Raw genomic sequence first — 16,172 nt, forward strand, 5'->3', positions numbered from 1 at the left:
TTCATTCGTGGGTGATGACGGCGTGTTGGTAGAAGACGGCTAGTTCCAAGACGGCTCGGCCCTGTGCGATGTGCCCCAGTTGACCTGTGCGTATGTCTGACAGGTGGTACTTTGGTGCAGGTAATGGATAGCGCCCGCGTGTGCGTGCGTGCGTGAAGTATGGGGAATCTGTGATGATGGGCGTGCTGTAATCTAAGTTGAAGATATGGGCTCGCTGGTGATCTGCTGCTGCAGATGCTACCGTCGAAGAGTTTGGTACGCAGTCGCGGGGGTGGTACTACGCGCATGTACTCTCTCCGCAGAGACAGCGGGAATAACAGCGTGAATATGACTGGATGCTGTCTGTTGCGCTTGCAGCTGTACAAGAAGGGCAAAAAAGAATAGAAGAGAAAAAAAAAGACCGAAGGGAGGGGGAGCTCGCTCTCGGCGGAAGCTGACCGGAGGTGAGAGTAAGGTAGCTAATTAGCTACCTAGCTAATGCTGGCCAGATGATGGCTTGCTTTGCCTCGTTGGCTGCTGTCTGCTGGCTGGGAGGCGCGGCGTCAGCTGCTGGCGGCTTGGGCGACTAAAACTCTTGCCTTGGATCGAGTCGCTATACCATCAACAAGGTAGTACCATCTAGGTCTGCATTGGTTATCCCCTAGTTTTGTGACTTGTCTCGTGGGATTTGATTCCATCACACATCCCACACGCGTTGGACACCGGGCTGGGGCCGGTCAAACAGAGGTGCTCCATGCTCCCGGAGCGGCATTACCAGAAAAAAACCGAAGGGAGGATCCAGGGCCCTGAGGGGCAGATCCGGCGCTTATGGCGTCATGGCTGGCAAAAAATGCGCCGCGCCATCGGGGGACGGACGCCGCTGTGGGATAAGCTTCGACGGCCCGTTCAGAGCCTTTTTAGCAACCAGGATGTCCGTCTTGGATCATCTCGGGAGGGACAAGATTTCCCAGACTTTGTATCTTGTGTTCTCGTGCTGCATCTTGTCCTACTTGGACGTGGGGTGCAGTGTAACTGTGAAAGAGTAACAGTGAGAAATGTCAAGCAAATTAAACGAAACATAACCGAACCAAACTGTTGCGGCGGCAGCAGCACCAGCTCCATGGCGAACCCGCATGGCATAAAGTAGTGTGAGGCAAGGCATGACGAGAAACATCGCATGGCATGCCGTTGGCCGGCAGCCCTATCCGATCTTGTGGCCGGGAGACGCTCCTGACAGTGACAGCTGTTGTGCACCGTGGAGCCGTTGTTGGATTTGGATCGCTGGACATGCATCCCCTTCCGTTTTTGTATCAAGGCCGATCACAAAGTGTCCCGACGTCGCCGGCCCCGAGCCGCTGGAGTGTTTGACTGGAAACTTTCTTCAACAATCGCCTGGCGGCAGTCTCCGGCGAGCGACGCACGATCTTCAAGGCTTAATCCAGAGTCTCCACGGGTGGTTATTGCGTCTCCAGCTTCGGAAATAGGCGCAAAGTCCCAAGACACTGGGGTTCTGCAGCATGGTGAAATATGACGGCGCATCCAGAACAGGCCATTCTCCCCCAGACGCCACGCCATGATCCGCATCGTGCCCATCCGTGTTCGCGGCGGGTGGCCGATCTCGTCTGACTGCCGGGCAACGGTTTCTGGAATCGGCAAACTCTCCGGGGACTTGCCTTTGGAGGGCATCCAAGATATGGTACCGCGCCGCGGAGCTCTTTGACTTTAGGGGGGTACCACTCACTACCACACCCTTTACATGTCGAGGCAAGAGATGAAGATGTATCACGTATGTACTTTGTTCGTCCTCGGCCGACCAAGAGCAGAGATGGTGGGCTAGGCGGAAATGCATCTCACCTGCCTGAGCCAGATGTTGATGAACGTGCGTATGAAGACGATGTGGCATCCGCCGTAAGCCCGGCGCCGGTGGGATGGTGCGGCGTTCTCTTTGGCTGTACGGCCGAGGCTAGAGGCGTTCAAGAATGGACTTTTGGGGCTGGACGGTTCCATGTGCGCGCGTAGGCGAGCTCGGCGGTAGCAGAACTGAGGCTGGTTGCGTATGGATGTGCGGCGGGCGACATTGGAGCAACATCCATCGGAGTTCTGCAGAGCCCAGACGACGTGGGGACCTGTCACAGAATCACAGGTCTCGTCACCTCTGCGGCCCGTCCAATGGAGGGATGGGCAAGGTGAGGTGTGGTCGACAGACCCGAGCAGCGTGGAGTGTGTGGCCCAGAGGTGGGGGCAAGCTGAGTCGAACGCAATACGTAATTCCGCGTGGATTCTGCGTGTACTTGAACGTTGAAGGCGTCTATTGTCAACGACTGGATGGAATTGCACCCGTAAGAAACGTCTGATGAGCTGATGAGAGGCTTTAAAAGTCACAGGTGCGGTGAGTGCGCGGCCGGAGCTGGGCGAGACAAGGTAAGGGCGTCGAAGGAATGCGGTCAATGGCTGCGATGTTCGGGATGCCGAGTATGAAAGGCTGGGATTCGAGCAGACAGCAACTGGGAACTCCCCAGGGCGTGGAGGTTTGCTTGCGGGTTAGAGGTCAGACCCAACAGTAGCCTTCAGACTCCATTGTCTGTTCCCCTCCACGGTGGTCGGAGGCACGGCGACGGCGTGGCATGGCTGCGAATGAATGGACTATGGGCCATGGACGAGCCAAGGATCGAAGGGTTGGATGATGTCGGTGGTGGTGGATAGCGCCAATGACAATGGGGCATAATGGATGGATGGATCAACTGGAGCTCCGCCGTTCATGGACTGGATCGAGAGACCAAACGGAAGGTCATCGCGGTCTTGGAGGCCTGGGTGTGGTTGTGTGGACGAAGCAGGTACTTGTTCAGTTCTGAGGGTCTCGAGGACCACAAGAGAGGGTGTGGACGGCGATGTGAGGCGATGTGAGGTGGGTGACAGCGACGGAGAAAGAGGGGAATCCACGAGGATTCTTGGCTGGAGAAGAGGGAAATGACATGGATGAGCATGAGGTTGAGCAGGGGATGTACATTGGAGGACGAGGGCGAGGACGAGGTCGAGGTGCATCGTGGTGGGTGGGAATCGAAGTGAAGAAATTTTCCACCTTCCCTGTCGCTGCGTCGTTTGGTGCGAGGAAGGCAGGTACCTGCTTCACAGTACCTGCCTCATGGAATATGACTACCTACCTAGTGTATGGGGAGGCAGGTAGGAGGCAGGTATTAGGTAGGAGGTATCCGTAGGTGCCAGGCGTGGCTACCTATTTCTGTGAGATGGAACACTGTGAAGGCAGGCACCTCAGGCAGGGCAGGTGTCTGTCGAATTTTTCTTCATGTGCGCCTGCCTGCTGTGACTGAGGTGCTGGAAGAGACTGGAGGTGCCCGGTGGATGATCGTCAGTGGATGTGCAGTGGGTTTGGGCGCTAAAGGTGCCTGGTCTTAGCAGGCAGGGGGGCGTCTGCCAGGCATGAGCCCGGGTGTGCTAGGGCCATCGTGGCATCGCTGCTGGGCCCAATACAGCAGGTACGTACGCCTTACCTAATTGGACCCGGATCTTATCAGATTTAGATAATCAGATCATCAGATAACCTGCTCTAATTCGGCACGGCCACCTCTCTTAGCACCTCCATCGCTGATTCCATCCATGATCCAGCGCCTCCTCCAGTCTCCAGAGACACACACCTCACACCTACCTACCGAAATTCGCGCAGCGGCTCCATTGCAACTTCATCCGTCCCCAAAATACTTTCCATCATGAGCCGTACATACCGACCTGTATTCGTACCTTACCGACCGACCCAAACCCCAGCGATGGAGTCCTCCTTCCTACCCACCCCTCCAAACTCCGACGGGCCATCGGGCGACGAATGCCAATTTTGGATGTTGCTCTGAGAGCGCCCCAGCCATCTGGTCTCACCTCCGCCGTCCCAGTCTCCATCTCGTCGTCTGAAGACATGTCCTCACCGAACGACCCAGGGTCGCCATGACAAGATCTTTCATATTGCTTCGCACTCTATCTCGGTCCAGCCTACGGAGCCGGCACTCACTGCCGTCCGGTCTCCGGTCGGTCTGGTCGGGTACCCGATGGGAGGACGCGAGACAGCTTTGTCGCTCGGATCAAAGAAAGAACACCACCACTGCGCCAGGTGCGGGACAAGGTACTTCCCTCCACCCCAAGCAGTACATACAAAAGTACTTGATTATCTGATCCATCTTGTCAGATTAGATCCTCACCACATCATCTTTAGCGGGGGCGAAATGCTGCACAAGTCCGCATACACTACATGCTGCGCAATCCCACCATGCTGCTACAGTGCTACCTACGTACTCTACCACGACTACCTGGCGCATCATGGTGTGCCCTACACCATTTTCTCTCCCTGTGAAGAAAAAAACAGGTACCTCTTCGACGGCACTAGAGCCTTTCGGTTCGGAGAGAGTGGCCACTGACCTGCCAGTCATCGCTGATGATGGCACAATGTCACCCACCAGGCCAACGCCCACCCCTGGCTCTTTGGCTTCCAGTCCCGAGGTCTCTTCGTGAGCCCCTGGTCCTTTTGCCCGCTCTCGGAGCAAGCTCTGCACCTGTCTCGACTCATGTTTCTTAGTGATCCTGCCGCCTCCACATCGCATTCCATCGCATATCGCAACTGCCCCGGTTCTTCCCACCATCGCACCGCCGTCAAGCCGACCTCTGCCCAGTGCTGGCTCCTCTTGTTCACTGCAGTCAGGCACTCTGCCAGCAGGCTACCTGCGGATACTTCGTACCTTATGCGACTCTGAGACGCGACCTGCCGCCTGCCGCTTGGCTTTCTGCATCGTTCGGGTCCGCCAAGTTCCTCGACATCAAAACCTCGCACAAGTATCGTCGACCAAGGTATCCGTACACCAGCAGAACCGAAACAGCAACGACTCATCCGCCACGACTCGACTCGCTCGCCCGCTGATGATCCCGGCTGTTTTAGTGTACGAATACGTAGGTACTTGTACCTGACACAGACACCGACCCGACGAGCATTAGCGTCGAGGTTGTGCGCCCTCGATCAGCTCGTGGCTCGTTCGGTTTCTCATCTCTAGCCCCGGGGCGCTGGACGAGATTGAAAGATTTGATCTTATCAGATCCGAAGATAACCCCGAAATCGCATCATGACCCCTCCCACCCAACTCCACCCCTCGTGCAAACTGTTCATCATCGACACTATTTTTTTTCATGAAATTTTCCTGTCGTGTCTGGTTGTGGCTTCTCGTCTCACCCCTCCCTCCCTGTACCATCTCTTTTTTTCTGCTGCCCTTCCCACATCGTCTTCTCCTCCTGCATCTGGTCCCGTCCGATTTCTGCATCACGACCAATTCGGAGTGGGCCGGCTAGCACCATTGATCTGCATCGTCTTGGAAATGTCGGGAAAAGTCCTCGTAAACCGACGGCTTTGGCTTCCTTGACGCGGACAGTTAACATGGCCGAACATTCCATTCGTCTGCAGTCGGATCCTTCGCCTGCTTCATCGAACAGTCTCACTGGCTTCAGCCAAGGGTCCAGAAACGGCGGCATTAAACAAGTGCAAGCCATCTCATCATAACCATCGCCAAGTCCAGCATCTAGTCACATACTACCGAGACAGGACTGCAAGGCAGTTGATCTTAATTCAAGCCTAACAACGCTGCGCCTCACCATCACAGACGCGGCAGAGAGAAAGGGCTTCAGGGTCCAGTCTAAATCCCCTTCCCATGGGCCATCCGCACCCCCGCGTTGGGCAAACTGTTCGTCAGTCGTCCGCGCCCTGGGCAACTTTTTTTTTTCCTCTTTCAAAAATTGTCTTCTGTGCCTCCGGTCCATCCCTCCCGTCCGCTCCACTCCTGTGGCCCGGCACATGCAAAGCGAGATGCCAAGTCCTGCGACCGCCGCTCGCCGTTGATGCTACAGGCCCAGGCACCACACCTTTTTCTTGTCAATCACTCACTCTATTTTCTTCCTTATTTGCCTCATCGATGGCTCACTGCAACATTCTTCTCCGTCAACCGAGGAGCGGATTTCCGTGTGTACTTACACCACCACACCAAACACATATACAGCACACCCACAGCTTCATGTACCTCAGAACCACGCGGGCTTACTTACTACTGGTACAGAGTAGTATGGCCCCAGCCAGACAAGAAAAAAAAAAAAAAAGAGGCCCCAGTCGGTCCCCATTCATTCCCATTCCCAGCCTTGGACCCAGACCCAGTCCTCCCAGGGCGTCCCCTACTAGCGAGCCCATCTCTGGAGTCAGCCCGTTGCGACTCTGTCCCTGGCCCCGACCCCTGGATGTGGAAAGGCTTCCGTTGTGGATGGCCTCTTGCTTTAAGCCGAGCTGGCGCTACGCGAATACCTACCTTCCTACCTGCTCAAAATACACCATGTGGTAATACCTCGCCCAGGTCTCTCTCTGTAGTCCATGTACGAGTATGTACTACTCACTGCCCCCTCCAAGACCAGCTGCTTGCAAGGGTTCAGGTGCAGGGCCGCAGGCGTTGTCCGGCAGAATGACAGGATCGCAGCATCGACGTTGCCCCATTTGAACGAAGAACCGAATGTTGCAATTTGAGTAGACTCCTCCAAATGCGTGTAGTTCCAGTCGCAGTCCCCAGTCGCGATCCCAGGTTTGGGTCAGAGAGGGCGTGAACTCGACGGGCTCGACGGGCGTGTACGTTGCAAAACACCACCACAATGTACTTGGCCGTACAATGTGTACCCGTACCCATCAGAGCAACGTCGTGTCGACAGCTCCGAGGACGAGGGACGAGGGTCCAGCAGCTGTTCGTCTGTTCGTTTGGGTTCGGTCGATCACGTCGCCGCAACAGATGGAGGTTGCCATCGGCCTCCATCCGTCTCTACATATTAGCCCCTCAATGCCCCTCCACCTCCGATCAGTTTCCTGTTCTTGTTGCGTCTCTTCAACTCACACTTCTTCCTCCGTCCTCCTCCTTACCTTTTCAGATCCGCATCTTCAACAACCTGCGGCTTCTTCCATACCTCTCGCTCCAAGAACAAGGACCCTGAATTTGCCTCTAAAAGCGCCACCTATTGCAAGTCGATGACGAACAGTGTGGCTTGAAATCTGCAGCAGCAACAATCACAAGGGAAAAACCGGCGGAAAAAAAGTAATACACCCCCCCGCACTTTCGCACCCGCATCCCACTTTCGCACCGGGCGTCGTCTTTTTTCGACCGTCTAAAAAAGTAACGGAATCAAGGTCAGTTGATGCTCCCACTCCCCGAGCAAAGCGACAATGAGCTTTCCCAGAGCCATGAAGCTGACATCTTAAAGCGACCGGTCTGCCCTCTCAGGTTTTCCGGCATTGGCATATAATCTGCGCGTTTCGACCGTCGAGACTTTGAATTACCTGTTAACCGCCCCGCGCGCGCGACACACATACACACGTACACGCACCTGTGACCCTCGTCACTCACACACACACACACTCATACTCTCAAGTCACATACCCCTCCTCACAAAATTCAACACCCCCACCATGTCTCCTCACTGCGACTCGCCGACCAACGGCTCCGACGCCGGTAGCGGCTTCTCCCAATACAACGGCAACGGCAATGCCTTTGCCAATGGAAACGGAGCTGTCCACCAGAACGGCAACGGCGTGAACGGCCACTCCAACGGCATCCAGAGCATCAAGCAGTCCCCCTACCTGCTCCCTACCGACCCCAGCGAGATCCACGACCTCATCTGCTGCGGCTTCGGCCCGGCCTCCCTGGCCGTCGCCGTCTCCATTAACGACGCCCAGGAGGCCGGCCGCCAGCTCACCGGCAGCGCCGCTCCCAAGGTCCTCTTCCTCGAGAAGCAGCCCGCCTTCGCCTGGCACCCGGGCATGCTCCTGTCCGGCGCCAAGATGCAGATCTCCTTCATCAAGGACATGGCCTCCCTCCGCAACCCCCGCTCTCAGTTCACCTTCCTCAACTACCTCCACTGCAACAACCGCCTCGTTGAGTTCACCAACCTCGACACCTTCCTCCCCGCCCGCGCCGAGTACGAGGACTACCTCCGCTGGTGTGCCTCCCACTTCAACGACGTCGTCGAGTACGGCCGCGAGGTCGTCTCCATCTCCCCCGACCCTGCGACCGAGGGCGGCGTCAAGGTGTGGACCGTCAAGTCCCGCAACGTCAAGACCGGCCAAGTCTCGTCCTACCGCACCCGCAACGTCCTCATCGCCAACGGCGGCCAGGCCAACATCCCCAAGGTCCTCCCCGCCAAGCACCCCAAGATCATCCACTCCTCCCAGTACGCCCAGCTCGTGCCCCAGATCCTCAAGGACAACTCCCGCCCCTACCGCGTCGCCGTCATCGGCGCCGGCCAGTCTGCCGCCGAGATCTTCCGCGACATCCACCGCGCGTACCCCAACTCCAAGACGTGGATGGTCATGCGTAGCAACTTCCTCAAGCCCGCCGACGACTCGCCGTTCGTCAACTCCATCTTCAACCCCAGCTACGTCGACGAGCTGCACCCCAAGTCGCAAGCCTACCGCCGCTCCCTCATCAAGGAGGCCAAGGCCACCAACTACGGCGTCGTCCGCCTCCAGCTCATCGACCACCTGTACGAGATGCTCTACCACCAGAAGCGCCTCCTCGGCGTCGACGAGCGCAAGTGGCCCCACCGCATGCTCTTCGGCCGCAACATTGTCCAGGTCAACGAGAGCAAGGAGACGGAGCGCCTGCAGATCCACGTCCGCAGCATCGAGCACAGCGGCGACGGCCTCGAGGACGGCTTCGTCAGCCAGCTGCCCGGCGACGAGATCCTCGACGTCGACCTGATTGTGGCCGCCACCGGCTACCAGCGCAGCGCCCACATCGACATGCTCCGCGATACCTGGAGCATGCTGCCCGAGCTCACCCCGGCGTCCAACTCCGCCGACCGCGAGATTGTCGACGGCTGGGAGATTTCCGAGGGCGACGCCACCTCCGGCTCAAGGAAGCTCGAGGTCGGCCGCGACTACCGCGTGCGTTTCGCCCCTGGCACCGTGGCGCCGGAGGCTGGTGTTTACCTGCAGGGATGCAATGAAATGACCCACGGAGTAAGTTTTCTTTTATTTTTTTTGCGCCCTTCGTCTCACTATCAGTCCCTCCCCCTCATTCCGGATAAGAGCTTTGCCCCCACAATTATGACGAACACGTTTGCTGACGACTTCCCAACAGCTGAGTGATACCCTTTTGTCTATTCTTTCTGTCCGATCATCCGAGATCGTCGACTCTATTTTCTCGACCCCCAAGGCCAAGGCCGTTTCCAACTAGAGGGAGATGCCAATTTGGTTGTGTTTTGTTTTCCCGGTGTTCTGTTTCCTACCACCCCATCTTGTTAGAGAATGTATTGCATTGGCTGTGATAGAATGAGAAGAAAGAGAGGGGAAGAGAGGGAGAAAGAGACGGCTTACTGTATGGGATCTATTGGGACATGGGATGATGTGCTGACGAACATCTCTTTTTAACGTATTTCAAAGTCGGGCTTGAAAAAGACATGGCGCGGAGTTAAAATTCATTTCGTCTATTTCATACTCGAAAAAAAGATTATAAAAATATGCAGACTGTTCCAGTTGCGGTTTTGTGCACAGCTTCAACCACACTTCTTGCGTGTGGACGAGAATCACGACGTAGGAAATCATCACGAATGTTTGGCTTGTCTAGGAACGTTTGAACTTTATTGTATCTTGGACCCTCTTGGTCATGGCAGATAGCTATTATTACTGTATACTTGCAATTCGTTGTTGTCCACCCAGGTCATCAACTCCTGATAGACCGCATCGCCCTCATTCGGGAACGTCTGCTGCTGCAGCGGCTGCTGGTGATGGTCCAGATGGAGATGGTAGTCCCGCGGGCCTGCAGACGTCGGTGTGCTACTGCTGCTGGTGTTGCTCATCGCCACGTCCTCGGGCGCGAGACCGCCGGGGCCCCCTACCACGCCACGAGCAGCAGCGGCGACAGCAACAGTGCCACCCGACGCGGCGACGACGCCTTGAGGCGCCAGCCGAAGACGCTGGATGAGCGACCTCAGGTCCTTGAGGACGGTCGCGCAGTCGCGGGCGTAGTTGCTGCCCGTCTTGGTCTCCTCGTCGAATATGTCAATCGCAAAGTTGACGTCGTCGGACTCGGCGGACGGGGACGGCGGCGGCTCCTGCTGCGGCGGGGGCAGCAGCTCCTCGAGCATGAGGATGATGGCGGCGTTGAAGACGTAGTGCAGGCCGGCCTGCAGGAGTTTTCGGGTGCGTTTGGTGAGGTCGAGGAGCCAGCGGGCGAGGTGAAGGTTGCGGTGGGCGGCGTCGGAGCACTGGCGGATTCGGGCGGCGTGGTGCTCGATGTTCCACCGGCCGCCGGTCGTGATGTAGCGCTCGGCAAAGGCCTTCTTGACAGCTACGAAGAAGATGGGCCGCAGAAGCAGGATGAGGTGCTATTTTCGAACGACGAACCCCGGTTAGCGGGCTTTCCGTTTGGTCTCTTCGTATTCCCCTTTGGGGAGGGGGGTAGACGACGAGAAGAGGAGAGGAGGGAACGTAACATGTGCCGAACCCGAGTCGAGGGAAGCGAGGAGGGGAGGGGCATTGAGCGGGATAGAAACAAGCTTACCTGATTGTATCCCATATGCAGGAGACAGCATGCGGGATCGGGACTTCTGTAGTCGGCCGGCATCTGCAGGGTAGGGGGTAGCTGGGAGAGCCAGGTTTCGAGCATCTGCAGCGCTCGCTCGACATGCCGCGCCGCGCCGCCGGGTTGGTGGTCGTAGGGGGCGACCTTATACGTGTTGCACACGATGTGGCCCGAAATGCGGGCCAGCTGGACGTGGGCTCGGAGGCCGGCTGCAGGGGGGAGGGAACTGCATGGGTGAAAGCGCGCGGTGGCGGTCTTGTTAGACATGGTTCTCGTTCGTTGGTCGGAGCTGGGCCGTCATCGGAGGCGTGCTCGTCGGGACTGCCGGGGCAGGGAGGGAGGGAAGAGGAGGAGGGGAGGGGCAGAGGGGGGGCGGGCGGTCGGTTCAGACTTACGGGGCATCGTTCGGTAAGGGGACGCGGACTGCATCATCCATGATGGTCGGTGGCCGGCCCATCAGACAACTCAGCCAGCGGTCCAATATGTAGAGTGTCCAAAAGACTCGTTTGCCGCGCTCGTCAACCCAGCCACGGTGAGCGCCGTGCATCATGGAGATGTGCATGGCGTTGCTCACGTACATGTACGCGGCATCGCGGCGGTTCATCTCGATGAGGTAGAAGCCCATGAGGGCCAGGACAGCCACGTCGCTGATGGTCCAACTGGTGATGTCGAGGGGGTTGCCGAGTAGGCCACGGGCACGGGAGAAGAGGATCTGGCTCAGATCTTCGGGCTTGGGCATGCGGTCAGGCATCGTGTTGGCCTGGCAGGCGACAGCGAAGGCGGTATGATAGAAGGCCAGGTGACGGTACTTGTCTAGCATCTCCTGGCGGGAGGTGCCTGGTGGAAAGGAGGCAGGATTCGGGTCGACGGGGACGGAGCCGAGATCGCCCCACCAGTAAATGCCGCCGCAGGGAAATGTGCCGTTGCCGTCCTGGATGAAGTAGCGGAGGTCCTCGAGCATGACCGTCATGTCGGAGCGGGGCGGCAGAACAAGCGGATCGACATTTGACATTTCGTAGATCGGGCGGGAGTCGTATGTCTGGTAGCGACCGAGGGATGCCAAGAAGGTTGAGCCGTTGTTGGCGGACGGCGACAGCCAGGGCTTGTTGAAGGCCAGCGGGAATACGGTGGACATGAACTCCTTGAGATAGTCGAGAAAGGTGGCGCCGGAGGTCTCGCCGAGAAAGCGGGATCTTCCGTCCGGGTCAGACAACATTCGGCCGGTGGTCTCGGCCTCGGCGTCGTTGGCTGCGGCCTCGTCCCGGTAGAGCTGTGCCGGCTGCTGCTGCAGTGTGTGCGACTGCGGCGGAGTGAAGGATGAGCTGGAACCGGCGCGGGAGCCGGTCGGGTCGCCGCCTTCTTGCGCTATGAGGTGCTGTCTCTCGGCGGCGTCGGGAACCTTTGTCTGCAGGGCCCGTTCCAAGGCGTCGCATTTCCGCCGCAGGTCATCCAGCTCATTACGCGAGACGGTGATTTTCTCGATAGGGGCTGGATAGACGCAATCCCGGGACGAACCGCGGCACTGTCGGCACGGCCTCTCGCCAGAGCATTTGATGCGGCGGACGTTGCAGCTGTTGCATCTGTGGATAGAGTTCGTAAACAAATCTTGTGGACAGTGAAGGGGATATTGGGTGAGAGTGAGCGTGATTGTGAGTGTGAGTGAGATCAAGTGTGAGTGTGAGACGCTAGACCAATGAGATGCGCCGATGAGACAAGGCGCCAGGGGACGACGACAAGAAGGCTGAGACGAGAGACAAGAGACAAGAGCCTGCAAAGCAAGGAGAGAGGGAGCATGGAACGAACTTACGCTGTGGCGACGCGTTTTCTCTGCTCCGGGGCTACCTTGTGTCGTCGCGGGTTGACAGGCAAACGGGAGGATCCACGGCTTGGGTTTTCCGTCTGTTGCTGCTGGTGCTGCTGCATCCTGGTGACGCGGGATAGTGAGGCCGCATGTCACCGTCGCCGGGCCTCGTGCACGGAAGTGAAGGCGACCCTGATGGATGAGAGGAAGTGAGTGAGATAGACTGGAGAAGTTGTGGTGCTGGCACTGATTTTGGTGGTTGTCGGTGTCGGTGCTTAACGGTGCGAGCCAGCTACGTCGCTGCGTTGGTTGTCGAAGATGTCGGCGTCGGCGTTGTCGTCGTCGTCGTCAGTGGGCGTTGGTGTTGGCTCCTTCGGCGGCTGTTCTGTTCTGCTCTGCTCTATCTCGCTTGTTGGGATCCGCTGATGAAGGATTTGACGCCGAGATAGACGGCTCTATGAATCGCCGAGGTATCTCTCTCACAGTAGCACAGTAGGCACCTGTACTACAGTTCCAACGTTGCCGTAGTAGTCGTCGCTGCTGTTGCTGCTGCTGTTGTTGTCGCCGTCGTCGTTTGACCTCCTGCCCTAGTCGCTGAGTTCTGGCTGGCTGTGTGGGACGTCAGAAGGGTACCGGACAGATTCGGTCGCTTGCAACAAAAAGCTGTTCCGGGGGAAAGATTGGTGGTGGGCATGGCGTGGAGAATTGAGATTTTGAGAGTGTCCGTTTCCTTGTCGCGACGGGAGCGCCAGCGGCACGGTCAGCACCGCCAGCCAGCCAGCAGCATTAGGAGCAGAAAAAAAAAAAAAAAAAGGAAACACTGGGGGCCGTTGGAAATGGTCACCTACCTAGGTTCAGGGGGGGTGAGGCAACGTGGGATTGGGGATTGGGGGTCGGAAGATGCTCCGTGTTAGGCCTCCTCATGTGATTTGTATGCCATGTGCTAACGGCCAGATGCGGTGCACTAACACGAGCTTCCCTTGCCTTGCCGTGCCTCGCCTTCACGTTTCCTTTGGGGGCCGGAGCTATGCCACAACAGAACCACCACAAGGCAGACTGCTGCATGCCTTTTTTTTTCCTCGACTGCGGCCCGGGTCGTCGTGTCCAATGTCGGGTCTGCGGTGTGCTTACTGCATATCGCCCATCCATGGGTAGTTGGTGAATGAAGAGCCTGCTGCTGCTGCTCCGCTGCAACATGCATGCTGAGCCTGCAAGCCTCGCTCGGTGAATCACAAACAAACACCATACACCAAACACCCACCAGACCGTACGGATACATCCATCCAAAGGGAGGGGACGCGCTCAATCAATCACCCTGGTCATGGGAGGATACCCCAAGGCGGATTCGGGGGCCGCTGGCCATTGTTGATTGATTCAAACCCCTGGGAGCTGGCATGATTGGGACACGATACATGCCACCTTAACTTCTGAAGGCAAGGTAAGGTACGGTACTTTACAGACCTTACTTGCTATGCAGTGAGAAGTACGGATGCTGAGTAGCATCTGCATCCGTATGCGTGCGTCTGCAATGCCTAACGTACCCGAACGGTTCCCCAGAGTCAGCAAACCAGCGTCCAGGAAAACGGAATGGAACATGAAAATGGAAGCCCCGAACCTCGCTAGAACTCCGCCACAAACGTCCCATCTTCACCGTCTTACGTCGCCTGTTCCTCTCCTCTCCTCTTCTCTCTCCTCTGTCGGCGGGTAATGTTCCTCCTCATTCTCCCTCTTCCCGCCCAGTCAGAGTCAGAGTCAGTCAGTTGCCTCCTCTTCTCGTCCGCCCAGCCAACATTCATCATCCACTGCGTCCACGTGCAACGGATGGTGGGAGGGCTCGTTGCGAATGGCAGCATCTTCACCTCATGTTTCCACTTCTTTCCGACTTTCTGTCTGACAATCCCGAAGACCATAGCTCGCCGCAAGTGCCAGCAATTGGTTGCCTTCTCATGCCCTCCCTTGCCCTCCCCTCCGTGCTGCTGCCGCCCAACCGCCCTCCTCAGCGGCTACGGCTACGGCTACGCTACCCAGACAGGCCAGACAAGAACGCTCGCTTACGCGGGAAGAGACACACTAGTGACGCTCCAGACTCAGGCCATGCTGTCAATCCTGTCTGACCGGCAGCAACAGCCCTGGAAACTTCGGCCGATTGCGCCTCGGGTCGGTGGAGAAGACGTTGTGCCTGCTGACCTTCAGCATGGTTCACTTGCATGTCCGCTGTGCTTTGCGCCGTTGTCAATCCCTCTCCCTGCCCAGGCGTCTACTCTTCGTGCCTTTCGCACACGACTCCACGGGCTCTCTCTGTTGGGAGGCACGCGAGTTGGTTTCCTCGCTTAGCGTGCGTGATGCCGCTGCAAACTTTCAGGGATGTCCTGACCACGCCAGATAGGCAAAACTCTCAACTGCAGCCGTGACAAATTGAAGGGGGAAAAAGGAAAGAGTGACTGGAGAAGCCATCGCCAGCTTTGGGAGGCTTCTCAAAGGAATAATGACGAAAATCTCTGTCAGCATAATCGTCTCCCAGTCTCTGGTCTCTGGTCATCTCGTATCTCTCAGCTCTCAGTCTCAGAGACACAGACACAGAGACGCACGCACATGATACATGATACACAAATCGTGGCTGCTGCCCGCGCAGGAAATGCTCCGGCCCGTTCCTCTTGCGCACGGAAAAATTCGAACCAGTTCGCCAGGCTGCCTGCTGTACATCAAACCCACTAAGAGGGGTATCACACCCGATGATGGAGGCACATCAGCCGCCAACATGAAGACACCAGCTGCAGACTGCTGCAGACTGCTGCAGGCTGTGGCAGGCGGGACGGATCACTTCCTCAGGCGGCGAGCCAAGCGTCCAAGCTGACCTCGCTCTGACCACAGTTGCGTCTGATGCTACCCTGCTCCTTGGGCATTTTCGCGTGCTCCGATCTGCTATTCCAACTGAGTCTCAGTCAATAAATGGCTCCCAAGGACCACCAGTAGCCACTCACAGCCAACAGAATTCCGTTCCGTCATCAAAGATAAGCACCCTCTCAGCGGGGAGCTGTAATACAGCTCAGCACCAAGCTCCAACGCAAGGGCATTAATGGACCATGGCTTCCAGGCAAGACCGAGGTCCTCGGACTCGACCTTCCCGCTTGTCTTGATCGCAAAGGGCTTCTTGATGATTATATACCATGCTTGTAGGAGCTTTCCTGACAAACTCCTAAAGGCAAGCTGATTGTAATTGAAGCCTGTGCCGATGCGCGAATGAGGACCTTCTTAAGCTTGACTTTTACAGTGCAGAAGGAAAGGCCGAGCAGCCTCCCATGCCCACAGCTGCGAGAGTGTTTCGCGTTTTCTTCTCCGGGTTGCACGAATTGAATAGTAGCTACACCAGCTCACCAGATGGATGAGCAAGTGCTGGCTTAGTGTGCGACATGAAGATCATTCGTGTGGTCCAAAAAGCGTTGGTGAAGCTGTTGATCTAGACGGTGCGGCCGGAAACCCTGTTGAAAGTGACACGTCAGCGCTATTTTCTATGAACAGTTTTGCCTCAGAGTCAATCAGAACGGCACCAGGTGAAAATGCAGCGTCTAGACTTGCGTGCCATTGACAATTTCCCTAAGACTGCCTATCCTCTTCCGTCATCTGTCGACGTATGAGCGCGATGCTCTGGAATCGCCATCGTCGGGACCTGGAGGGCTGCTGCATCAGCATCTTTGCGCACATTCCCTTGAGCTGTCGAAGCATCCATCCTGGACTCATTGGCCCACGTCGATGGACCATGCTGTCTCCGCCAAGGTCGCTGCATAGTCGTCGCCAGC

General features: G+C 57.1%; 2 protein-coding genes across 2 annotated transcripts; one reads left to right on the forward strand and one right to left on the reverse strand.

Moving 5' to 3' along the window:
• Positions 1–6,671: 6,671 nt before the first annotated feature.
• SID1 (L-ornithine N(5)-monooxygenase) lies at positions 6,672–9,227 on the forward strand (the record flags this gene model as incomplete). Its single annotated transcript, XM_032031493.2, has 6 exons — positions 6,672–6,747; positions 7,168–7,180; positions 7,255–7,274; positions 7,319–7,367; positions 7,423–9,010; positions 9,132–9,227. 6 exons carry the CDS (start codon positions 6,672–6,674, stop codon positions 9,225–9,227), a joined length of 1,842 nt encoding a protein of 613 aa, XP_031889148.2.
• A 427-nt stretch (positions 9,228–9,654) lies between these two features.
• Positions 9,655–12,497, reverse strand: CGGC5_v006709 (putative transcriptional regulatory protein; the record flags this gene model as incomplete). Its single annotated transcript, XM_032031494.1, has 4 exons — positions 9,655–10,377; positions 10,554–10,800; positions 10,970–12,154; positions 12,382–12,497. 4 exons carry the CDS (start codon positions 12,495–12,497, stop codon positions 9,655–9,657), a joined length of 2,271 nt encoding a protein of 756 aa, XP_031889144.1.
• Between the last annotated feature and the right edge of the window lie 3,675 nt (positions 12,498–16,172).

The sequence above is a fragment of the Colletotrichum fructicola genome (assembly GCF_000319635.2).
Source record: "Colletotrichum fructicola Nara gc5 chromosome Unknown KSG_Nara_v1_contig03, whole genome shotgun sequence".
Taxonomy (NCBI): domain Eukaryota; kingdom Fungi; phylum Ascomycota; class Sordariomycetes; order Glomerellales; family Glomerellaceae; genus Colletotrichum; species Colletotrichum fructicola.